General features: G+C 41.2%; 1 protein-coding gene across 5 annotated transcripts in view; it reads left to right on the forward strand.

Moving 5' to 3' along the window:
* The first annotated feature begins 510 nt into the window (after positions 1 to 510).
* Positions 511 to 26,879, forward strand: part of LOC112266053 (rho guanine nucleotide exchange factor 12) — a 65,161-nt gene continuing 38,792 nt past the window's right edge. For 4 of the 5 annotated variants that reach the window (XM_042295831.1, XM_042295835.1, XM_042295836.1 and 1 more), the window contains exon 1: positions 512 to 2,185. In XM_042295831.1, coding sequence (XP_042151765.1) covers positions 2,154 to 2,185 — 32 coding nt within the window. In that variant the 5' untranslated portion in view covers positions 512 to 2,153. Of the gene's footprint in view, positions 2,186 to 26,879 lie in introns of all 5 variants that reach the window. The other variant, XM_042295833.1, reaches the window with a different exon arrangement.

Below are 26,879 nucleotides of genomic sequence, written 5' to 3' on the forward strand. Positions count from 1 at the left end.
TGGGTTGGAGGCATACAACGGTTAACATGGACTCCTCTTGACATTAGACCACTTTCTGAGACCTAAAATCATCTGAAAACTTTGATTTTGGAGTGTCAGATGTTTTCAAGTTTTAGGAGTGGTCTAACACAAATATATAAGTAGACACAATGAGGGGAATATAAGATGGTGTTGTAGAATACCAATGTGATAATCATTAGGCCAATAATAACAATGATAATTTTTGGTTTCACAGAAAATGTATCTACATTTTAAGTTCAAAATAGATTTGGTCTACAGTAAAATATATGTGTAATCCTATCTGCCAAGAACATCCCGCCAGACACTATAATGAAAAAGGCGAATGTATTATTATTGTTATTATTATTTATGAAAGTCTGGCAAGGTTTTTATTTGAATCCCATCTGCCAATGGCATCCAATTAGACACCATAATGAAAAAGGCAAATGTATTACTATTATTATTGTTATTATTTATGATAGTCTGGCATGTTTTTTTCGGCGGAAGTAGACAGACGCAAATTGGGAGCTGTTGGCCAGGGCGTAGTTATCCTGATATTTAGTGAAATTGTAGAATGTCGTGTATTTTTCTCCTCAATAACACATCTGGAAACACATTCTAATAATCACATTATTCTAAAGTGATAACCGGCTCAGTGTTTATTTTTTGTAATTGAGATAATTATTTTGTTAGCTAGCTATCCTTGTTAGCATAGACGTTCAAGGGAATTCTGCAGAGAAACAACTCAAATTGTCTGAATTCTGGAAACATGGAGTCAACGAAAACTGCGCTCCGTTAAGTTCTGTGGATGTTTGCAACCCGAAGGAGATCTACAAGAAACATTTGAAACGGTTCCTTAAGTCGTGAGGACTTCATATATATTCGCCGGGACACGTTTTAAAATTTTTGCTACGCTTGTTTTTGTGAATTCTTTTTTTGGGAATGACATTCAGAATTGTCGGAGCATACGAAGCGAAGTTTTCTAGTTACTGAAAGTGATCCCATTTTCGTTGGTACAGTAGATAGCTAGCTAGCCATCGTTGGCCGAGACTCGGCAGCAAGGTACAGTAGTTAGCTGATGTATTCATTCGGCTGAATTTCAATGATTTACTTTGTTTCGTAGCCAGCTATCACTCTTAACTTTTATAGAAAACGTATATTATTGGACACGTTTCGAGTCTACTGGAGGAAAAGCCGTTGGATGTTCCACTCCCTGGAGTTAACTAACAGCTTGAACGCTAGCTAGCGATCTGAATTGAAGCTCCCAACAAATTTAGAGGGGCACATTGGCTAGCAAGCTAAATAGTGCAATAGCTAGCTATGCATTTTCTATAGCTAGCTGATCAAGCTAGGAATATTACGTAGTTTGTTATTTTGATGCAATAATTACTAATGGTTATCTAGTTAATTCCCAACACGGGTTTCAACTCAGACTTGTCGGTTTTTAGAAATTCTCATGGTCACGAGGGGCTGGCTGCTCGTCTACGGATAAAGGCAAACCTGGAGGCTGGGAACACCAAATGGGACTGACTCGATTTTCAACATCTTAATTTATTTTATTTTTTTAAGATACGCTGGCTGTTACTACACCAGGCCCAGGTAAACTGGTTGTATTTTCTATAGGGCGGAAACAGTTCAAGTGGAGCCTGTATCAATATTTTCCAAGGGAACAACGCATCATTGTCAATAGGAACATCATCCCCGACCCTGGTGTCTTGTGCGATAAAGTGGAGAGCTGCACGACGTAAGACTAGGGCTTCTTATTAGAGGTCTTGATTTATCTCAAGAAATTGCTACAGTAGCGAAAATAGCATTATCGTCAGTGGCTTCACTGAATACGTACCATTTCACTGCACATGATTGCAAAACTCTTACATTTGAGGTATTGAATTCAGTATTGGGACATACCCAGATATTTATTTTTCACTGGCAGTCTATCACCGACAATTGAAGGTGTTTTCATGACATTGTTATTTGGAGATTCCGCTCTCAATGTTGTTGATTTTTTGTTGTTGTTGATGTCGTCACCTTTTTCAATCATCTCTTCAACATAGACGGATGTTAGGGGAGGGGTATTCAAAGAGTCTGTCTTATCATTCTTTGGAAAATGATAATTGGATATAAATCCCAGCAAATCTAGAAACGGAAGCCCAATGAGCGACACACAGTCCAGTATCACTGATAGGTAAGTACAACCTTTTCCAGGCATTATGTAAACACACTTCACAATGTCATTGAAGGCTGTGTGCCTCTTGGCTCCTGTACTTATGCACCTTTGCTTTATCAGACATGTTATGTTTGATCTCAAATCTTGTGAAAGCCTGCAAGGATTGTTATGGCCACTATGGGAATTTTCTACCGGCTGCATGCAAGTGGCAATTCTTCTCATGTTATGTTATGGCCAATTGTTACAGTTTCTGGAGTCAGCTATAGATTTTTTTCTATCTCTCATATGGTATAGCCTAAGCTGTATGTAAGTAATTTGTATTAAATGTCTATTAGTACTGAATGTTACGCAATATGTATTCCAACAACCCAGGCAAGTAATGTTGCCCCATTTCAAAATGATAAACCAAAAGGCAGGCCTATGTGGGGCTTTATTTTTCATTGCAGTGTTGTTTTTAAGTAGCACAATAACCCCCAATCTATTTTGTCAACCCAGCACTCTACTCAATTCTCCAAATTGTCACACCACTGAAATGGCCCTTTTTGGTAGGGGCAGACCTCTGACCATTTACCATGATTTTGGCACAAACAACCATTTTAATTTAGAAAGAGGTCTTGAGCAGGTTGTTTTTGCACCACCAAGAGTGAAAATGGAATTTGATCTGTTCCAAGAGCTTCAGCCACAATCATGGCAGTAGTAGAGCTGATGAGGCCTGACAGCCAAATGAAGGAATGGTGCAATTGTGTCCTCTGCACCTGAAATCCACTTCCCTGCAAAGAAGGAAATTAACAGACCAGATATTCCGTGTGTAGGCTAACCCTGTAGCCTGTACTGGAAGCTGTTTCATTCATCTTATCCAAAATAGAGAAATTACATTTCCAACATGAGTAGTCTTATGGGGTGTTTTGAATGAATGGGATGCTACTTGGTCAAATTAGGCCTATAGCCTAGTAAAAATAATTCTACCTATGCAACTACATTTGTGCAGTGCAGCACTCTTCTCTCCTCTCTGTGAGCTGCATTTGGTTTGTTTATGCTTTGGCTTGTCTAAAGGCAACAATACACTAGACAATTTTGCTTTCTACGGGCTCTAACTATCGGAGAACCTCACATTTAACGATTCAGTCAGGCCAAATTGTAGTGACCTAGTAATCGGTTTAGTACATACACCTGCCGCACCTCTGTGGCAGTATGATTTGGACAATTGGGCCGGAATCAGGCTATACTTGCTGGGCAGGTTTGCACATGTGCAGGCCTAGTAAGGAAACCATCATAGCAACTGAAGAAGCATAACAATGCGCATAGAAGGAACTGTGCACGTGGATTACCGATGTCCTGTTCAGTTTGAGAGCACGAAGATGAGTACTGGAGGTAAACTTTGATAGCTTGCTGCTGCTATAATTGATTTGAATAAACACTATGTTTTGTTGCCCATGGTTAAGCTATTTATCAGAGATGTTGCCCTCACAAATAAGCCAGATTCGAGTAACTTACACAACTTGCATTACATTGAAGCGGCAGCCACGGCACAATCAATCAGAGATGGACAGCGCATGGGTGCTGAAATTGGGCTTCATTTTAATTTGACTTACTAACAACTAGAGCTTAGTGTTGAAACCAATTTCTTGTTATTTAAGAAATAAGAGCTAGGGCTGTGGCGGCCATGCAATTGAGTAATTGTCACAGTAATTGACCTTTAATTAACATAAACACTTTTAGCATCTCCAGTCCTCCACGAATATAAGCCGCTGATGCGTGCCTTTTGGAATATCTACATTTTTTAAAAGTATAAAAATCAATTTAATATACATCACAATAAATTAATTATTTATTTTAGGCAGGTCTAAAGAAACATGATATGAAGAAAATCTATTTCAGAAGAACAGAATGAGTTACTTGGCTTACTGTATATTATCTGGCTATATACCATCCCATAGGCTGTAGGCTTGTTCATTTAGCACACAATATATGCTTATAAGTCCCTTGCCATTGTTTTATGATTTTATAGTAAGAAGAATATCATTGAACTTAGCTGAATAAAATTTAAAGGATATTTTTCCCATTTCGGAGGGAGTGCAGCACACATGAAGTGGCTATGTTGAGTATAAAAGTGATCATTTGAAACAGGTCCTATACGCTAGATTTAGAGTTATTTGGCAACTTCAGTTGTAAGTGACACAAACAGTTAGAATGTCTTACAAATCAAAACCTACACTAAATGACCAAAAGTATGTGGACATCTGCTTGTCGAACATCTCATTCCAAAATCATGACCATTAATATGGAGTTGGTTCTCCGTTTCCTGCCATAACAGCCTCCACTCTTCTGGGAAGGCTTTCCCTAATTGCTGGAACATTTCTGTTGGGCGATTAGGCCTGGCTCGCAGTTGGCGTTCTAATTCATCCCAAAGGTGTTCGATGGGATTGAGGTCAAGGCTCTGTGTTGGCCAGTCAAGTTTTTCCACACTAATCTTGACAAAACATTTCTGTATGGACCTCGCTTTGTGCACGGGGGCATTGTCATGCTGAAATAGGAAAGGGCCTTCCCAAAGCTGTTGCCACAAAGTTGGAAGCACAGAATCATTTAGAATGTCATTGTATGCTGTAGCGTTAAGATTTCCTTTCACTGGAATTAACGGGCCTAGCCCGAAAAATCAAAAACAGCCCCAGACCATTATTCCTCCTCCACCAGACTTTACAGTTGGCACTATGCATTTGGTCAGGTAGCGATCTCCTTGCACCCGCTTAACCAGATTTGTCTGTTGGACTGCCAGATGGTGAAGCGTGATTCATCACGTTTACACTGCTCCAGAGGACAGACCATTTTTACACGCTACAGCACTCGGTTGGCCCGTTTTGTGAGCTTGTGTGGCCTACCACTTCGCGGCTGAGCCGTTGTTGCTCCTAGACATTTCCACTTCACAATAATAGCACTTACAGTTTACTGGTGAAGCTCTAGCGGGGCAGAAATTTGACAAACTGACTTGTTGGAAAGGTGGCATCCTATGATGGTGCCACGTTGAAAGTCACTGAGCTCTTCAGTAAGGCCGTTCTATTGCCAATGTTTGTCTATGGAGATTGCATGGCTGTGTGCTTGATTTTATACACCTGTCAGCAACCGGTGTGGCTGAAATAGACAAATCCACAAATTTGAAGGGCTGTCCACATACTTTTGAAAAATGAGTTTCGATTTACAATGTCTCGTTATCAAATGGGCAGGGGGGAAAAAGACAGATGCCGCTTTTCCGTGTGTTTGTTTTTCAATCATGCCAGGTAGGCTACTCCAGTTATTTCACTCCATGCATAAACCACTGTGTGAGGAGCATGCACTCTCGCTGCATGACCGATGATATTCTGGCCAAACTCCATATGCCATGGGCTCCCCTACCCTGTTCCTGCATCTTCCCAGTGTTTGTAATTTGGGAAACCAAGTGAAATTTGTTCGTGAACATTGAAAGTAACATGTTTTCACGAGGGATGCAAGATATATCGGTGAACAAATCGGAATCCGACGATATTAGCTAAAAATGGCAACATGTTTCGGCCGATGTCTAGTTTAACGCCGATTTGCAAAACCGATGTCAAAGCTCTTGTGCATACCCATATAACGTAATGATGCCGCGTAAAATTTTACGCTATACGTGCAACACAGCATTCCTAAACTAGCCCGCTATGTCTGCTGTGTGGATCGAGCAGTCAACAAGTCGAGAAGTTATTTGAAAGAATAACAACATTTCAGCGTGACAACTAAAAGGCAAAATCCATTAAAGGCAAGATAATGGAATCCATTGCCCTTGACAATCAACCGTTCTCTGTTGTGGGTGATGTTGGCTTGCGCCGACTGGTCGAGCACCAGTACACACTATCATGTGCGCTATTTTTCAGATGTTTCCCTACCGGAGTTACACAGTAATAGCGTCCCTGCTATTAGCTTCACGACATACATACTATGGAACTCCGTTTGGGTCTTTGCGTGTCAAAAAAGATACAGTAGCACTGTCAAGCTGTGCAAACTAGCAAACACCGAGTCTCGTCAGTGAAAACATCCGAAGATCATCAAAGGTAAACGGTTAATTTGATTGCTTTTCTGATTTTCGTGACCAAGCTTCCTGCTGCTAGCTGGACATAATGCTATGCTAGGCTATCGATAAACTTACACAAACTCTTGTCTTGCTTTGGCTGTAAAGCATAATTTCAAAATCTGAGGTGACATGGTGATTAACAAAAGGCTAAGCTGTGTTTCACTATATTTCACTTGTGATTTCATGAATATTAATATTTTCGAGTATTATTTTTGACCATTGTGCTATACTAATTAGTGTAGTTGATGACAATTCTCCCGAATCCGGGATGGGTAGTTCCAAGAGGTTTTAATTAACTTGTTGACGCTACCCATCCCGGTAGCGGGATAATTGTCATCAGCAACCGCTGAATAGCATAGTGCCACAGTCAAATAATATTACTGAAAAATATTCATGAAATCACAAGTGCAATATTGCAAAACACAGCTTAGCCTTTTGTTAATCCACCTGTCGTCTCAGATTTTGAAATGATGCTTTACAGCGAAAGCAATCCAAGCGTTTGTAAGTTTATCGATAGCATAGCATACAGCCTTTGGCTAAAATGATGCTAGCGTTACGTGGTACCAAAGTGAGCATGAATTTCCCCATATCAATATTAATTGATACTTTAAACATAAAAAGGGTAACTTCACCTCTGAGACATTATTTTACTGTAATATTGTGTTTCGGTGTCCATATGACGGATACTGTTGGACCTAAACTCAAATGCAAATGGTGAGTTGTCAGAGAGGAAGAAGTGAGCTCTCATCTTTGTTGTTAGTGGTAGGGGAGGGGCTTGGTGTGTGTGTGTGTATAAACAGAGAGGAAAAGGGCGAGGCAAGAAGTTACACTTCCCAAAATCAGTCCAAAATAAGCCCAGTGTGTTTCTATTGGCTTATTTTGGACCTAACCTTGTCGCCTGCCTTTTGGACAATGACTCCCATTGTTTGGGTGGAGACATGAGAATCTCGTCATTATATACAGATCCCTGGCTTAAATGGGAGGTGCACACAGCACAGAAGAAGCGAAGGAGACAAGATTAAAAAGACATGAGAAAAAGCGGCCATAAACGCTCATTAAAAATAGAAGAAATATCCTTGATTCTTGCGATAAAGACACTTTGAATATCACACAAAAACATACATTGGATATAATTGGATATATAGCCCAGCCCTAACAGACACATACACTAACAAAGAGCCACTCAGCTCAGTGAAGTGCTCTCAGACAGATCCAGCTCCTGAGTTCCCATCAAAGAGCCACCCAGCAGATATTCATTTTTAATTGGAAAATGAATGTTCATGCAAAACGTTTTTTTTTGCGTTGAATCTTATTTAATCGCATCAATTAGTTCCCCGAATCGCACAGAATCGTTTCAAACTAAAATGTATCATGTATCATATCGGAGCCCATGTATCTAGATGCGTATCGATTTGTTTTTTTTAAAGGAGAGCTAGCTGCATATCCCTATGAGAGACCCATGTGAGGTGCTTCGAAGCACGGCTATTGGCAGCCGGGAGAATAATTATAAGATATTTAACTTAAGGGCACAAGGGCCACTTTTTAGGGGCCGTTACAGCCACACAAGGGGTATTGGCAGCCATGGCTGGAAAATTCAATGCCTGGTGGGATCACACTACCTCCCGGCCCTCTCCCATAGGTCTGCTTGTCTGTCAGTGTAAGGGATGCTGGAGTGGTCTGTTCTACCTGGCTGTTGAAAGCCTAGGACACACAATCGGAGACCCTGTGAGTTGGGGTCTGACTAAGGTTCGCTCTGCCAGGTTTGTTTTTGAACTGCGTGTTAGCCTACTAGATGACGGCAAAACATGAATGTGTACATTACTCCCAGCCTGTGGTGCACTCCACTGGTCCGTGTTTATACAGAGTAAGCTCTTTTAGCAGGTGTGAACTGAGCATGCAGGGGTCAAAATAAAAAGGGAGGTCTCGTGATGAGCTGTGACGACTCCAGCTCCATGGAGGGGGAAATGTCAATATTGAATCAATATTTCACTGGTACTATTAGCTAGAGCTTGGAATTGCCAGGGACCTCACGATCTGATATTATGACTAGAGGTCGACCGATTAATCGGAATGGCCGATTAATTAGGGCCCATTTCAAGTTTTCATAACAATCGGAAATCTGTATTTTTTTTTAAATATTTTTTTTATACCTTTTATTTAACTAGGGCAAGTCAGTTAAGAACACATTCTTATTTTCAATGACGGCCTAGAAACGGTGGGTTACCTGCCTCTTTCAGGGGCAGAACGACAGATTTTCACCTTGTCAGCTCAGGTGATCCAGTTTTGCAACCTTACAGTTAACTAGTCCAACGCAATAACGACCTGCCTCTCTCTCATTGCACTCCACAAGGAGACTGCCTGTTACGCGACTGCAGTAAGCCAAGGTAAGTTGCTAGCTAGCATTAAACGTATCTTTTAAAAAACAATCCATCATCATCCATCACTAGTTAACTACACATGATTGATGATATTACTAGATATTATCTAACGTGTCCTGCGCTGCATATAATCTGACTGAGCATGCAAGTATCTAAGTATCTGACTGAGCGGTGGTAGGCAGAGGCAGGCTCGTAAGCATTCATTCAAACAGCACTTTCGTTCATTTTGCCAGCAGCTCTTTGCTATGCTTCTAGCATTGCGCTGTTTATGACTTCAAGCCTATCAACTCCCGAGATGAGGCTCGTGTAACCGAAGTGAAATGGCTGGCTAGTTAGCGTGCGCTAATTGTCGTTGTGTTGCTGGTTCGAGCCCAGGGAGGAGGAAGGAGAGGGACGGAAGCTATACTGTTATACTGGCAATACTAAAGTGCATATAAGAACATCCAATAGTCAAAGGTTAATGAAATGCAAATGGTATAGAGGGAAATAGTCCTATAATTCCTATAATAACTACAACCTAAAACTTCTTACCTGGGAATATTGAAGACTCATGTTAAAAGGAACCACCAGCTTTCATACGTGCTCATGTTCTGAGCAAGGAACTGAAACGTTAGCTTTCTTACATAGCACATATTGCACTTTTACTTTCTTCTCCAACACTTTGTTTTTGCATTATTTAAACCAAATTGAACATGTTTCATTATTTACTTGAGGCTAAATTGATTTTATTGATGTATTATATTAAGTTAAAATAAGTGTTCATTCAGTATTGTTGCAATTGTCATTATTACAAATAAAATAAAATAAACCTGGCCGATTAATCGGAATCGGCTTTTTTGGTCCTCCAAATAATCGGTATTGGCGTTGAAAAATCATAATCGGTCGACCTCTAATTATGACGAGACTTTGGTGCTGATTCGATATATATATTGCGATTCTATATGTATTGCAACTCGATACTGTGATTCGATTTTCCAAACATTTTGCTCACTATAAGTCTCCTGCAGAGAGACGAGAGACATTATAATGTTTTGATCAGTCATGGAAATAAGTGTTGGAAACATGTTGGCTAACAATTTTTTTTTAAAGAGAATGAACAAGCTTTATGATGAAAAATACCAGCATTTGTCGCAGGTACAGCCGACTAGCAGTAGGTAACGCTATCGATATAATATTATAGTATCGATATAATATTGTCTAAAATAACATCACGGTATATAACTGTATAGATTATTATTTTCGTCACTACTATTAGCACACACTTAAACACTACAGGCCAGAACATCTGAAACAGAAAACCTTGTTGAGCAACCGATTTCATGTAAATCAAGGTCTGTTCGAAGCTATGCAACGCTTTAGCAAGGTAGCCTAGATATTATGACTGGATACCCTTATTATGCCTGGAATAGGGGTTGAGTCAGATGAAATTACTGGACATACAGTTTGGTGGGTGCCCTCTTACTAGAGATGCCTCCTCATGTGGCCTTTCACTCTCCTGATGGAATGTTATGGCGATGGCCGGTGACGCAACATGGCCGTCACAGCGGTCCCATCCGTTCACTCTCAACTCCTACTTTGTTATTTTAGTTGTAGTTTCCCATTCCCCTTCCTCTGTCTAGGTTCTCAGGGTGCCGCTAAACCTCGTAGTGATTCTACTGTTTCTTGAGTTTTCATAAAAAATCATAATAATCCAGTCTGCTCTCTCACTACCCTGGGTTTAATTGCCTTGGAGACTCATCGTAGATCGATTCAGTCTCTCACTGGGGTGTAAATGAGGAGCTGTGGAGGGCTTGCCTAACACCTTGCTGCCACTTTGACAGGCACACATCAGCTCCCCTACCACTGCAAGCTCCCAGTCCCTATCACCAGCCCCAGCAGCTCTAGAGTGAACAAGTACATTATAAAAGATTACTGTAATGTTGAAGAATGACAGGCTAGGCGGGCCACACCTATAAATGCAATCAATGTTCCCTCAAAAAATGTCATGTCTGCTGAGCACAAACTTGTAGTTCTCGTTTACTGTGAACAGTGAGGCTGTACCCGCTTTAAGACGCAGTTTTAAGTGGTCAAGTAGGCTACTTTGACTATTTGATCATAATGTAGGCTTACCAGAGTGGCCTACCATCAAAAACAATGGAGAAAATGCATCCCATAACATTTTAACATGGAAGTACCTGTTCTATCATTCAGGTTAAATGCAGAAGATGCATTCAGTTGTACAACTGACTAGGTATCCCCCTTTCTTTTACTCGCCACCGGTCATACTGTAGCCTAAACAAATGGCACAGATCCATATATGGCAATGGCTATTTGCATATAGGCCTATTGCAGCTCTGCTTGGTTAATGACGCACAGGTCTGTGCAGAGTTTAATATATATATATATTATTAGAATTGTTTTTTTCTCTGGTTGCACATTTGACATGCTGGTAGAAATAATATTTTGCAAAGTTTTGCATACTATGTCTTGCATAGTTTTGAAAGTGGCTAATATTGTGTTCATTCAATCACAATTCCAATAGTAGTGTGAAATGTTGATTTGTGTTAACTGAAAAGGAAATCTCTAGAAAGTTGAGTAAAGTTCAATCTAGTGCTTCTCTGTGCAGGCTCATATTTCTTCTGCATGGCAATCCGAGGGGAGCTGCGCAACTACACGCAGCTTAGAGGGAATATTGAAAGCAGTATGCAGGTGTTAGTGCCGGCCCTTTCTTTGACCGTCTGAAGACGTAGCTGGTAACTCAAAAGCTGCCTGATGGAAATATGTTTTGTCAGACGGAGGTGAGTCATTCTCTTCAAGTCAGAGCCCAGGATTTTAATCCCAGCCCTGGTTGGTTGCCCATCCCTTCTGTTAGATCACTTTCTTACCTAGTTAGGTTAGTGGAGCTAATATTTAGACTGCAGAAAAAATACATGCTTTCTAGAGCCTACTGCACTGCAACAACAACAAAAAACGCTTTATCCATTAACAAGTTAGTGGAACAAATTAAAGTAAGGAGTGGATAAAATAGAATACCATCTGCTCCCAGTATTTTCTGTAATTATGTAGCCTAGTATTTTCTCAGCAGTGAGTGGTTGGGAGTTGTTGGGCCAGCATAGTGAGAGAGAGATATACTGGGAGATCCAGATAAATCTAGGCGATGCCCCAGGGCTGGTGGTGGAAAGGGGGCGGGGTAGGAGCCCAGGCTAAGGGGTGGGGGACCACCACCGCGCATCTCGCTTTGTGATGCTGATGCTAGTGGACACATTGCAATCTCTTATTTGCAAAGAAGTGCTGCAGGGCCCAACATTACTTTCACTTCACAGAAGACAGGATCGCAACAATGGAGAGAAGGACACGGTGGAAGGCAGCGTTGCCAATGTGTCAAGTCTTCACATGTCTGTGCTGTGGTTTCAGAGACCAAGAAAAAATAGGCCCATTCAAGGCATTATACTCCCTCATGACTCTGCAAGTAATTGTTGTTTTTGCCACTTAGGACTGTCAGCTCTCTGTTTTTACCCGAAGGGTTTAGGAACTTTCTCGTTTTAACTGAGAGCTGCATGGACCGACTTTGCATTTCTTACTTCAGTGGAAGACTCATTTCCTGACTTGGATGTTCAAAATACTGCAAATCAGAAACAAACTAAGACCAGGGAAGCAGTCTTGCCAGTTAAAGCTCAGACACACCGGTAGGTTTGTCAAATGTTTGCCTGGTGACAGTACTGACCACCTCTGAACGGTGCCGGCAGTCAATCTTATTTGTGTTCACACAGCAAAGACCTTGGATGTTGTCAGCCACTCAGCCTTGTTAAAATACTCCAAACCAGAAGGTAGTAGTAGCGTTGTTTGGCAATGCATTCTGTGCGTGTTGCTCATGGTCTAGATTCCAAGCTATCTGAGCTAATGTTGCTATTTTGTAGAAAGCCCTTGTTGATACTAGCTAGATGACTTCCTAGCAAGATGACAAAGATAGAGAGAGATATATATATATATATAATTCACTAACCAAACGGCCAGTGCCAGCTCATAGCCAAGTGATTAGCTACCTAGCTAAAGTTAGCTATGTTGTGCTAGCTAGTGAATATGCTAAATAGCTAGCTAAGGACACTGCACTAACACAGGCAGCTGTTTCATGGAAAGCTAGTCCATTAGCTAGTCCATTGTGGTTTAATTATGTCAATACTAGTTACAGTGGTTGCAGGAAATATTGGTGCTCTGTGCACTTAGCTTAGATACCATTCCATAGCCTACATTGCATATGAAGTGTGACAGGCTCATCTGTGGATGTACAGAGAATTTCTGTATTTTTTTTGTTGGCTCCCCCACTGGGGGTCCGTGATCTTTGATTTGCTCAAGTCAAGTTGTTTGCAACTGACGAGCATTGCGATTCTACATGAAGAATCGGTAGGTTCGTCACTACCGGGTCGGCACACAGCTTTTTTTCTAGCAAGAGAAGAAACGGCCTTCCACTTTCAAGCTTTAGGCCTATATAAGTTAAATGGGCAATCTGCAGTTGCTACATACATTTTGGGATTTTTAAATGAACGATATGTACACGTTGATTCTTGAAGAATATAACTTATAAATGCCTCATGAGCTTAGTTCAACTGTTGTACTCCATCACAACCCAAACTATAAGCTTGTTTTACTCCAATGTTATAAACAAAGTAAATGTAAACAAACACTATATAGCCTCAAAACATGAGTGGGTACATTTCTCAAACCCTATCCCTCGGCATTTACCGAAACAGGGGCGGTGATGACACTTTCTTATTGTTTCAACTGCTGATTGACCCTTTACCACACAACCAGCCTCCTAGTTTTTTTCCTCTATCTAGGCTTCCACTAGGTTCTGTTACACTTTTACGACAATGGCATATGGGATGGTGTTTGTGTGAGGGAGCAGGGTCTGCTTCTCTGCAGAGGCCGATTTAGACATGATTTATTTTGTCCGGCTCTCTTTCCCTGCATCTTGGTGAGGATGCCCAAATTGAATGCGGTCTCAAGGGGTAGTGTGGAGCAGAGCGGAGACTATCAGTGGCCGCACTGTGATTTAATGACCGACCAGAGCCTAAAATTCCTGTGGTCTCGAAGATTAACTCACCAAAGCAGAACATGAGGAAACAATACATTTCCACACTCTCCGGCGGCACAGATGCTGTCGTGAGCCCCCCACACCCCATGCGCGTCAGTTGAGGAAGTGCATTAGACTTGATGTGCAAAATACACTTAAAGGGAAATTTCACCTCTGCTCTTTCACTGTAAATGGCCATGAATATATTAACATATAATGTGCCATAAAATCAATAATTTCCTCACACAAATACAAGCGTTTCTGCAACTCACAGGTAGAAATGAGACATCTACATTTTCCTGGTTGTAAGCAAACCACAATATCCAGAATTCATAGCAATTTCAGGACGCCTTCGAGGGTGGGGACACAGTTGGACAAGGAAGTATGGCTCCCGTCAGCTGTAGGCTTTACAAAGCCAGAGAAAATGTGTCAACCTTGATAACCTGCAGTGTCCTGGCAGATAGGTTTTTGAGAAAGTGCAACGGCTTTATTGAACAAGGACAACCATCTCAACTCGCTGCTAGCGTGATCGGTGAAACACAAAGGCCACAATAATTGCCACAAAACAATGACTCCATACATTTTTAGATCAGACGGCAGGCTCAATCAACCAATGACATCATTGGTTGAACTCACCTGGCGTGGAAAATGTATACAAATACAACTATAGTGCATAATTACGGTAGCAGTCAAAAGTTTGGTCACACCTACTCATTCCAGAGATTTTCTACATTGTAGAATAATAGTGAAGACCTCAACTATGAAATAACGCATATAGAATCATGTAGTAACTAAAAAAAAGTCTTAATTAAACAAATCAAAATATATTTTAGATTTTAGATTCTTCAAAGTAGCGAACCTTTGCCTTGATGACAGCTTTGCACACTCTTGCCATTCTCTCAACTAGCTTCATGTGGTAGTCACCCGGAATGCATTTCAATTAACAGGTGTGCCTTGTTAGAAGTTCACTTGTGTTGTGACAAGGTAGGGGTGGTATACAGAACATAGCCCTATTTGGTAAAAGACCGAGTCCATATTATGGCAAGACCAGCTCAAATAAGCAAAGAGAAACAAGTCTATCATTACATTTACTTCTTGACACTACCCATCCCTTTAGCGTGATCATTTTCGTCAGCAACCGCTGAATAGCATAGGTGAACAGTCAAATAATATTACTAAAAAATATGAATATTCATGAAATCACAAGTGCAATATTGCAAAACACAGCTTAGCCTTTTGTTAATCCACCGGTCGTCTCAGATTTGGAAATTATGCTTTACAGCGAAAGCAATCCAAGGGTTTAAGTTTATCGATAACATAACATTATGTACACTAAGCATTAAGTAGCTAGGTCACAAAAATCAGAAAAGCAATCAAATTAATCGTTTACCTTTGATCTTCGGATGTTTTCACTCACGAGACTGCCAGTTAAACAACAAATGTTCCTTTTGTTCCATAAAGAGTATTTTTATACCCAAAATACCTCCGTTTGTTTGTCGTGTTATGTTCAGAAATCCACAGGAAAGAGCGGCCACGACAACGCAGACGTATATACCAAATAATATCCATAATGTCCACAGAAACATGTCAAACGTTTTTTTATAATCAATCCTCAGGTTGTTTTTAAAATATATATTCGATAATATATCAAACGGGTGTGTAGGTTTTTCAAATACACCGGGAGAAACAATGGCCGCTTTACTCTGTAGCGCAAAACTCACTCTGCGAGCCCCCACCTATCCACTTACGCAATGTGATCTTTCACGCTCATTTTTCAAAATAAAATCCTGAAACTATGTCTAAAGACTGACACCTTAGGGAAGCCATAGAAAAAGGAACCTGGTTGATATTCCTTTAAATGGAGGATAGGCATGCATAGGAACAGAGAGGTTTCAAAATAAGAGGCACTTCCTGATTTGGATTTTCCTCAGGTTTTTGCCTGAAATATCAGTTCTTTTATACTCACAGACAATATTTTTTACAGTTTTGGAAACTTTAGAGTGTTTTCTATCCTAATATGACAATTATATGCATATTCTAGTTTCTGGGGCTGAGAAATAGGCAGTTTCAAATGTGTGTTTTTTAGCCAAAAACTAAAATACTACCCCCTACACGCAAAATGTTAAGACATGAAGGTCAGTCTATCCGGAAAATGTCAAGAACTTTGAAAGTTTCTTCAAGTGCAGTTGGAAAAATCATCAAGCGCTATGATGAAACTGGCTCTCATGAGGACCGCCACAGGAAAGAAAGACCCAGAGTTACCTCTGCTGCAGAGGATAAGTTCATTCGTTAGCTGCACCTCAGATTGTAGGCCAAATAAATGCTTCAGAGATCAAGTATCAGACACATCTGTCATGAACCTTTTTCGTAAAAAAGGGAGACAACGTGGAGACGAGGAATAACAAAATAACTTTATTTAATAAATAAATATATTTTGTTAACTAAGTTAACTAAGTTAACCAATTAATGGGGAAGAGGTGCATTTATCCTGGGACACGCCTGAAGAAACCAGATCAATGAACATTAGACCAGTGGAAATCTGTACTTTGGTCTGATGAGTCCAAATTTGAGATTTTATTCCCACCGCCTTGTCTTTGTGAGACGCAGAGTAGGTGAACGGATGATCTCCTCATGTGGTTCCTACCGTGAAGCATGGAGGAGGAGGCGTGATGGTGTGGGGGAGTTGCTGGGGACACTGTCTGATTTTATTTAGAATTCAAGGCACACTTCACCAGCATGACTACCACAGCATTCTGCAGCGATATGCCGTTCCACCTGGTTTGGGCTTAGTGCGCATATAATGTTTTTTTTCAAAAGGACAGTGACACAAAACACACCTCCAGGCTGAGTTAGGGCTATTTGACCAAGGAGAGTGCTGCATCAATGACCTGACCTCCGCAATCACCTAACCTCAACCCAGTTGAAATGGTTTGGGATGAGTTGGACTGCAGAGTGAAGGAAAAGCATCCAACAGGTGCTCAGCAAAACATAAGTGTTGTGGCTTGATCTCAAGTCCTTGTATTTTGAATTAGACTGATACTAGTGCCGTATGGAGTTTACTGTTTTCACTGCAGGTTCAACCTCGCCCTCAGACGGCACTGTCTGGGCCAAAAGGTAAAGCCAGTTTCTCACACCCTGCCTTGCAATATTAAAGGATAGTTCCCGACAGTCTAGGGTGAAAAAATGTCTGTCCCCGAACTCTGTCAGAAATCCTTATTTGGGTTTATTGGGGCAGAAACGGTGCCTTGCCCCCTCCGGCTATGACTGTGACTTTTCTTCTCACCAAGGCAATGCTTTGATTCCATAATTGGGGAGGGGCTGTGCCTGACAGTGCCTTAGCTTTCACCCTGCCATTTCAGCCTGGTAGCCAATCCACTGGCTCTATTTTCCCTCTATCTCTCTGTCCTCGGTAATCAACATGGACTCTTACAGGCAGAAGACAAGGGTCACGTTTTCCAAAGACACTTGACTAACAATTTCTCTTTTCGCTCGTATCGTGACTCATCTTGACTTGGATCTTGTAGCACATATCTTTTAGCTGTGCAGGACAGGTAGCCTATTATATGGCACTATATCTCTTTGAACGTTGCACTTTGACTCCTCTGACTTCACAAGTCAACCAATTGCTTTAGCCTAAATGTCCATAGGTCACATTGGTTCATTGGCTAATTGCGGGGGGGTGTCCAACTCATTACATGGAGGCCCTAATATCTGCAGGTTTTCCATTTTTTTTTCAATGAAGACCTAGACAACCAGGTGAGCGGAGTTCTTTACTAATTAGTGACCTTAGTTCATCGATCAACTACAAGGGAGGAGAAAAAACCCGCAGACACTCTGCCTTCTGTGGAGTGAGTTTGAAACGTGGCTTATTGGCTTTGTGATTATGTTCAAGGTAGCATTTCTTTGCACATTATTGTATGTAATGTATATCAACCATATATAATATTGTCACCTGTCTGTCCAATCAGACATTGCATTATCAACCTGAGTTTTTCAAATAAAAAGCTGTGTGTGTTTGCGGGAGGACTTCTCCTCTGTTAGTGGAAAGACAGGTGATGTCATAGTTGTGAGTGTGATGTTGGTGTGTGTAGTCTGATACAAACAGCATGTGTTCTCTCTCGCCCACATTGGCTCTGCAAACATGAGTCACTTTTCTCCCAGCCCCTTTGGCCAGCAGCCCTGAGATCACCCATTCGCAGCTCTCAGATCATTGAGGATGTCAACAGAAGGAAGGGCCCCTCTCTCTCACGACAGCTCCTGTCTGTGCACTACTACACTGCTGCTGGAACCTTCCTTAAAATTACAGCAGTTGGCTCAAGTTTTAGCCCAGCTTTAAACTACACTTTGTCCTGGATGGAAAAGTAGTTCTAGGTATGTGTTGCAGCTACCTTTGTGCTGCTACGCCCTAGTTGTTTGTCAGGTACCCTGGTTACGGTACAGCGGAAAAATGAAATGCCAACAGTTTCTGTAGTCCAGTTTTTGTTTATTTGGCAAAAGATGCTAAATTAAAAAGCACCCTATTTGTGGCCCAGGTTAGGGATGGGCGATAGATGGACAGTTTGACAGTATTTTATGTTTCTTCATTTGCTTTGAGTAGTTTGTGAGCCTAGGGTGGCAGCACACATTCTAAGTGATTTCAATGGGTCTTTCTCCATTCTGATTTGTTTATACTGTTTTAATTAAACTTCAACCCCAAATAATTTAACATTTTCATACATTTTGGCATTTCCTGCGCTCATTTGAGATCATTTCCATACTGCCATGTAAGGCTGTGCGATATTGGCCAACAATCTAGGCCTTATTTTTAACCAAATGTTGCAGTTGTGATTTGGCTTGTGATTTAGAGCGAAACACTTGGTGAACTGTTGGAATCATGTAAATAGAATGATTATTCTAATTCTACCGTTAGAATACAATTGTGGGCACTTTGACTACAGTATTTGACATAACAACGACGTTATTGTGACAGGATAGGTACCAAAGTGTTAAATGTTTCCTAGGGGACCCTATAATATTTGGCTACAGTTGTTTTCTCATGTAGCTAACATTCTTGCTTAATGCTTCACTCTTTGATTTAGGAGATACTGTTGCACAAGTAACATGCTGATTTAGGTCTACACCATCACTAGTATTATCAGCCTGATAATACTAGTGATGGTGTAGACCTAAATCAGCAGTATAGCTGATATCAATACACAGAAGTATATATTTTTAAACCTGCATATTTAGCTAAAAGAAATCCAGGTTAGCAGGCAATATTAACCAGGTGAAATCGTGTCACTTATCTTGTGTTCATTGCACGCAGAGTCAGGATATATGCAACAGTTTGGGCAGCCTGGCTCGTTGCGAACTAATTTGCCAGAATTTTACGTAATTATGACATAACATTGAAGATTGTGCAATGTAACAGCATTTTAGACTTAGGGATGCCATCCGTTAGATAAAATACCAAACGGTTCCGTATTTCACTGAAATATTAAACGTTTTGTTTTCTAAATGATAGTTTCCAGATTCGGCCATATTAATGACCGAAGGCTCGTATTTCTGTGTTATTATGTTAAGTCTATGATTTGATAGAGCAGTCTGACTGAGCGGTGGTAGGCACCAGCTGGCTCGTAAACATTCTTTCAAACAGCACTTTTGTGCGTTTTGCTTCAAGCATTACGCTGTTTATGACTTCAATCAACTCCTGAGATTAGGCTGGTGTAACCGATGTTAAAAGGAACCACCAGCTTTAATATGTTCTCAAGTTCAAGCAAGGAACTTAAACCTTAAAAGCAAGGAACTTAAACGTTAGCTTTTTTACATGGCACATATTGCACTTTTACTTTCTTCTCCAACACTTTGTTTTTGCATTATTTAAACCAAATTGAACATGTTTCATTATTTATTTGAGGCTAAATGGATTTTTATTGATGCATTATATTAAGTTAAAATAAGTGTTCATTCAGTATTGTTGTAATTGTCATTATTACAAATAAAATAAATTGGCCAATTTTAATCGGTATCGGCTTTTTTTGGTCCTCCAATAATCTGTATCGGAATTGAAAAATCATAATCAAATCAAATGTATTTATATAGCCCTTTGTACATCAGCTGATATCTCAAAGTGCTGTACAGAAACCCAGCCTAAAACCCCAAACAGCAAGCAATGCAGGTGGAGAAGCACGGTGGCTAGGAAAAACTCCCTAGAAAGGCCAAAACCTAGGAAGAAACCTAGAGAGGAACCAGGCTATGAGGGGTGGCCAGTCCTCTTCTGGCTGTGCCGGGTGGAGATAATAACAGAACATGGCCAAGATGTTCAAATGTTGATAAATGACCAGCATGGTCAAATAATAATAATCACAGTAGTTGTCGAGGATGCAGCGAGTTAGCACCTCGGGAGTAAATGTCAGTTGGCTTTTAGCCAATCATTAAGAGTATTTCTACCGCTCCTGCTGTCTCTAGAGAGTTGAAAACAGAAGGTCTGGGACAGGTAGCATGTCCGGTGAACAGGTCAGGATCCCATAGCCGCAGGCAGAACAGTTTGAAACTGGAGCAGCAGCACGGCCAGGTGGACTGGGGACAGCAAGGAGTCATCATGCCAGGTAGTCCTGAGACATGGTCCTAGGGCTCAGGTCCTCCGAGATAAAGAGAGAATTAGAGAGAGCATACTTAAATTCACACAGGACACCGGATAAGACAGGAGAAGTACTCCAGATATAACAAACTGACCCAAGCCCCCCGACATAAACTACTGCAGCATAAATACTGGAGGCTGAGACAGGAGGGGTCACGAGACACTGTGGCCCCATCCGATGATAACCCCGGACAGGGCCAAACAGGATCGGTCGACCTCTAATCCCTACCCCAAGTCCAGTTTCTGTGACGGCATTTACGATATTCCTTGCATTGTCTGTTGTGACAGGGATTGTTATGTTGGGCCTCTCGAGTAGCAGTCTTCATGGAACCGTTCCGAAATGGACCTGGGGCTTTCCTACCCGGACCCAATATCCATAAATATATTATTTTAAATATAGAGACATGTTCCTAACAGACCTGGTTGGACCGGGTCTGGATCCGATCTGAGTGAGGGAAGCAGCAGCCTATGGTTCTCCTAACGATGCATTTAGACTTAAGATGCTTTTGGGAAACCGGGCCCAGAGCTGATAAAGCACAACGGAGAAACACTCTAGCAGGCGGCGGAAGGGCCTTGCAGTGTGGTGAGTGACACGGGTAGCAAGGAGGGAGGGAGAGACCGCAACCAACCATACCAAGCCGACTCGCGCCTATATACTAACTTCTAGCTTGTCATAGCTAGGTTATTTGCCATCTATACTGAACAAAGACATAACCACAACATGTAAAGTGTTTCATGAGCTGAAATAAAAGATTGCAAAAAAATATTATCTCATTCTGTGCACATATGTATTTACATCCCTGTTTGTGAGCCTTTCTTTTTTGCCAAGATAATCCATCCACCTGACAGGAGTGGCATATCAAGAAGCTGATTAAGCAGCATGATCATTACACAGGTACAGCTTGTGCTAGAGATAATATAAGGCCACTCTAAAATGTGCAGTTTTGTCACCCAACGCTATAGATGTCTCAGGTTTTGAGGGAGCGTGCAATTGGCATGCTGACTGCAGGAATGTCCACCAGAGCTGCTGTCAGAAAATTGAATGTTCAATTCTCTACCATAAGACTGTTGTTTTAGAGAATTTAGCAGTACGTCTATCCGGCCTCACAACTGCAGACCATGTGTAACCATGCCAGCCCAGGACCTCCGCACTCGGCTTTTTCACCTGCAGGATAGCCTGAGACCAACCACCCGGACAGCTGAGAATTTCTGCGCAAACTGTCAGAAACCATCTCATGGTAGCGCAGCTGCATTCTCGTCTTGACCTGACAGCAGTTCGGCACCGTAACTGACTTCAGTAGGCAAATCCTCACCTTCGATGGCCACTGGCACGCTGGAGAAGTGTGCTCTTCATGGATGAATCTTGGTTTCAACTGTACCGGGCAGATTAAATAAATGTGTATGGCATCGTGGGACCGAGCGGGTTACTGCTGTCAATGTTGTGAACAGAATGCCACACAGTGGGGATTATGGTATTGGCAGGAATAGGCTACGGACAACGAACACAATTGCATTTTATCAAAAGCAATTTGAATGCTTAGAGATACCGTGGTGAGATCCTGAGGCCCGTTGTCGTGCCATTCATCCTCCGCCATCTCCCCATGTTTCAGCATAATAATGCACGGCCCCATGTCGCAAGTATCTGTGTACAATTCCTGGATGTGGAAAATGTTCCAGTACTTCCATGGCCTGCAAACTCAGTAGACATGTCACCCATTGAGCATGTTTGGGATGCTCTGGATCAAAGTGTACGACAGCGCATTCCAATTCTCGCCAATATCCAGCAACTTCGCATAGCCATTGAAGAGGAGAGGTACAACATTCCACAGGCCACAACCAACAGCCTGATCAACTCTATGTGATGGAGATGTGTCACGCTGCAAGAGGCAAATAGTGGTCACACCAGATACGGACTGGTTTTCTGATCCAAGCCCCTCCTTTTTTTAATTTTAAGGTATCTGTGAACAACAGATGGATATCTGTATTCCCAGTCATGTGAAATCCATAGATTAATTCATTTCAATTCACTTGGGGCTGCATTTGCTTTCTCCATGTCTTGTAGTTACAAATAACACCTCCATTCAGATTATTAAGTAGCAGCCTACTTGTTGGCTCTTGGTCATTGTAGCATACAGTTGAAGTTTACATACAGCTTCACAAAATACCTTTAAACTCAGTTTTTCACAATTCCTGACATTTAATCAGAGTAAAAATCCCCTGTCATAGGTCAGTTAGGATCACCACTTTATTTTAAGAATGTGAAATGTCAGAATAATAGTAGAGAATTATTTATTATATTTCAGCTTTTATTTCTTTCATCACATTCCCAGTGTGTCAGAAGTTAACAAACACTCAATTAGTATTTGGTAGCATTGCCTTTTTAAATTGTTTAACTTGGGTTGAATGTTTCAGGTAGCCTTCCACAAGCTTCACACAATAAGCCCCTGGCAGAGCTGGTGTAACTGAGCCAGGTTTGTAGGCCTCCTTGCTCGCACACGTTTTTTTTAGTTCTGCCCACAAATTATCTACAGGATTGAGGTCGGGGCTTTGTGATGGCCACTCCGATACCTTGACTTTGTTGTCCTTTTCCTATGAATCAGGGTAACAGCATTGCTACTTCCTCTTACAGTTCACTGTTTTCTATCCCCCCAGCCACTACTCTTGTCGAAAATGACTCACAGACAAGCTCTGTTTTTCAGCGTCCTCCTCTGTTTGGGGTGTCCCTGAACCAGGCCCTCTTGGCCCATTCCGCCAGTTTCCAAGAAAACACAAAACCTCAATTGAGTATTCAAGTCTGGCCCCTCCTTTACTGCCCCTCCCATTCCCCACCTTGTTCTCTGCTGCTCCCTTTAGTTCCTCCCACTTTGTCCTCACCTCCTCTTCCTACAAACTCCCCCCTTCTCCACCGCTTCTTCCAATGTGAATCCTGGTCCGGGCACCTATAGATGGGTGTTTTGTGAGGACTCTGCCCCGCTGGCATAACAGTGCAGTGAGAAACCTGGCAAAAACATCCAGGGACATTCAGGCAGAAGGCCATGATTTCACAACAGACATTTGTCTTTGTAATATTTTTTTTCTGAACCTTTCCAGGGCTCTACAGTGACTTTAAAAAAAAAAAAAAAAAATATATATATATATATATATATATATATATATATATATTTTTTTTTTTACAAAGAGCACATGTGTGTGCCTATGTTGAAAAAATGTAGGAGCTCACAAAGAACAAATATTTTATGCAACAGCATTTTCTTTGTAATGGTGCAAGCATGACGGTCATGAATCTGCTTTCAGTGTATTCTACATGGCACTCAAGGGCTGCGGTACAGGGAAGTAATCTTTGCAACAACTATTATCTGGGTGATAATTTTTTTTTAATAGGTGCTCTGGTGCGCCTAAATTTTAAAATTCCAGGTCACACAGCTAAATATTTAGGCGCATATGCAAGTAAAATGGTCGCACTGTAGAGCCCTGCTTTCTTGAAATACAGCCCAAAATGTTTATATAGCATTCAGGAAGTCTTCTAGCAAATGCTTTTGCTCAATGATGATGAATGTTGGTTTTGAAAGTTAACAGATACTGGTAGCGTATATTTGTTTTGAGAGCGACTGCTCTTCGTTTTCTTTCCATTTCTCCTATGATTCACTGAGGGAGAGAACAACACATCTTCAAGCTATGATTATAAGTCCCTGGGTTTAACCTCATTGAGGTTGTTTGTGCTTGCTTTTCCATTTCTCCTCTATGGCTTTTTGATGGAGTTGCAGGCAGCCGTCTCTGGAACTTATTACAGTCTGAGAACATTTCATAAATGGGCCATTCAGCTCGTCATTGCCAAGCTGAATGGGATACAGTGTCACTAGAAAATAGTTTTAATATGGTTACTTGGTGAGACAAATGTCCCATACGGTTGACATTCACTCTTACAAACCACAATACAAAATTTGGTCTCACTTCAGTATTGATAGAGAGGAACTGGAACTTTAGCCTACTAGTTCAGCTTCATGCGTAAATCAATTTGAATTCGATCACTTTTTGATGGCGCACCTTTTGATTTGAACGAAACCTTCCATACATATTTTCCCATTGTAGAAATACTCAAAAAGTGAATTTTTGGGCTTGAATGCCAAAACAATCAAGAGATAAAGGTGCTCAAACCTATTTTGCATACCCCACCATACTGTGAGACATCCATGTCCTCATCACTGGAAAAGATAAACGGTTGAGATTGATACAAATTTTAAGTTTGCAAAAAGGACTTAATTTATTTATTAAATTTTGAAAAAAGTTAAGAAAAAATGTTATACCTTAAATGTAAAATGATCTAAACTTTTTTCTTTTTTTCTTCAAAAAGTCACTTTTTTATCACTGCCATGGCAAAACATGTATGGAAAGATTGGTTTTAAATCAAGACATGCTGTCAAAAGGTGATTTACCCTTTTTTATATATTTGTACCCCATCACCTCTTTTATGAGACCGTACCAATGATTTAGCTTACTTAATCAGCCGAAACTCACGTATAGGTCTGAATTTCAAGAGGTAGCCTCATTATTATATTGAGTTATTATATCGAGTCATGCCTAAAAAGGCTGCAGCTTACCCAAGTCATTCCTAAGTAGCTTGTTTAGGCTTCGTGTTTGAAAACCGTAGTCATCAGAATAAGTTGTACCCACAGACTGGAGGAAACTCCCTGAATCTTAACTAGGGCCCTATAAAATCTGCGATACAGAGAACGTAGACAGAATCGCGGAATCCAGACATTAAAATGGAATTCAACAACCTGCATCCCACTGCTGGCTTGCCACTAAAGCCAAGCAGGGTCAGTCCCTGTAACTATTCCCCAGGTCATTGCTGTAAATGAGAATGTGTTCAGTCAACTTACCTGGTAAAACAAGGGCAAAAAATACAAATACAGTGCACATTTTCCACATTTTGTTAGGTTACAGCTTTACTCTAAAAATTCCTCATCAAACGACACAATACCCCATAATGACAAAGCAAAAATAGTTTTTTAAACATGTATGAACATTTTTAAACTGAAATTACATTTACATAAGTATTCAGACCCTTCACTCTGTACTTTGTTGAAGCACCTTTGGCAGCGATTACAACCTTGAGTTTTCTTGGGTATGACACTACAAGTTTGGCACACCTGTATTTGGGCAGTTTCTCCCATTCCTCTCTGCAGTTGCTGCACAGCTGTTTTCTGATCTCTCCAGAGATGTTTGATCAGATTCAAGTCTGGGCTCTGGCTGGGCCACTCAAGGACATTGACACCTGTCCCAAAGCTATTCCTGTGTTGTCTTGGTTGTGTGCTCTGGGTTGTTGTCCTGTTGGAAGGTGAACCTTCACCGCAGTCTGAGGTCCTGAGTGCTCTGGAGCAAGTTTTCATCAAGAATCTCTCTGTATTTTGCTTCATTCATCTTTCTCTAGATCCTGACTAGTCTCCCAGTCCCTGCCGCTGAAAAACATCCCCACAGTATGATGCTGCCACCACCATGTTTCCTCCAAACGTGACGCTTGGCATTCAGGCCATAGAGTTCAATCTTGGTTTCATCAGACCAGAGAATCTTGTTTCTCATGGTCTGAGAGTCCTTTAGGGGCCTTTTGGCCAAATCCAAGTGGGCTGTCATGTGCCTTTTACTGAGGAGTGGCTTCCGTCTGGCCATTCTACCATAAAGGCCTGATTGCCGGAGTGCCTCAGAGATAGTTGTCCTCCTGGAAGGTTCGCCCATCTCCACAGAGAAACTCTGGCGCTTTATCAAAGTGACCATCGGGTCTCTCCCGATTGCTCAGTTTGGCCGGCCGGCCAGCTCGAGGAAGAGTCTTGGTAGTTCCAAACTTCTTCCATTTAAGACTTATGGAGGTCACTGTGCTCTTGTGGACCTTCAATGCTGTAGAAATGTTTTCATACACTTCCCCAGATCTGTGCCTCGACACAATCCTGTCTCGGCGCTCTACGGACAATTCATTTGACCTCATGGCTTGGGACCTCATATAGACAGGTGTGTTTCTTTCCAAATCATATCTAATCAATTGAATTTACCACAGGTGGACTCCAATCTAGTTGTAAAAACATCTCAAGGATGATCAATGGAAACAGGATGCACCTGAGCTCAATTTCAAGTCTCATAGCAAAGGATCTGAATACTTAAGTAAATAAGGTATTTCTAAAACCTGTTTTTGCTTTGTCATAAAGAGGTATTGAGTAAAACATTTCATTTAATGCATTTTAGAATAAGGCAAAATGTATAAGGATCTGAAAACTTTCCGAATGCACTGTAAATAAAAGTTGAATTAACTAAATGTATTGAAAAGTAATTAATTTGCCCATGTTTATCATAAGACATGAATAGAATGCATCGGTGTTTTATATTTCATGCCACTTTCTGAGGAGGCAACAAGATTTCCCCGTCTGTGTATGTGTTGTGCTCGCGTCTACCACTTTAGTGTAGCAGGTATCGATGATGCTAATGAGGAGTCTTCTGGTAGATGGAAAACCTTCCAAATGTTCAATTTTTTTTACTGGATCGTGACTCCTGTGTGCGTAAATGAGAATAATTTGCTGGTGTCAAACCTTGAATGA

Source organism: Oncorhynchus tshawytscha, linkage group LG13 (genome assembly GCF_018296145.1).
Source record: "Oncorhynchus tshawytscha isolate Ot180627B linkage group LG13, Otsh_v2.0, whole genome shotgun sequence".
NCBI classification, from domain to species: domain Eukaryota; kingdom Metazoa; phylum Chordata; class Actinopteri; order Salmoniformes; family Salmonidae; genus Oncorhynchus; species Oncorhynchus tshawytscha.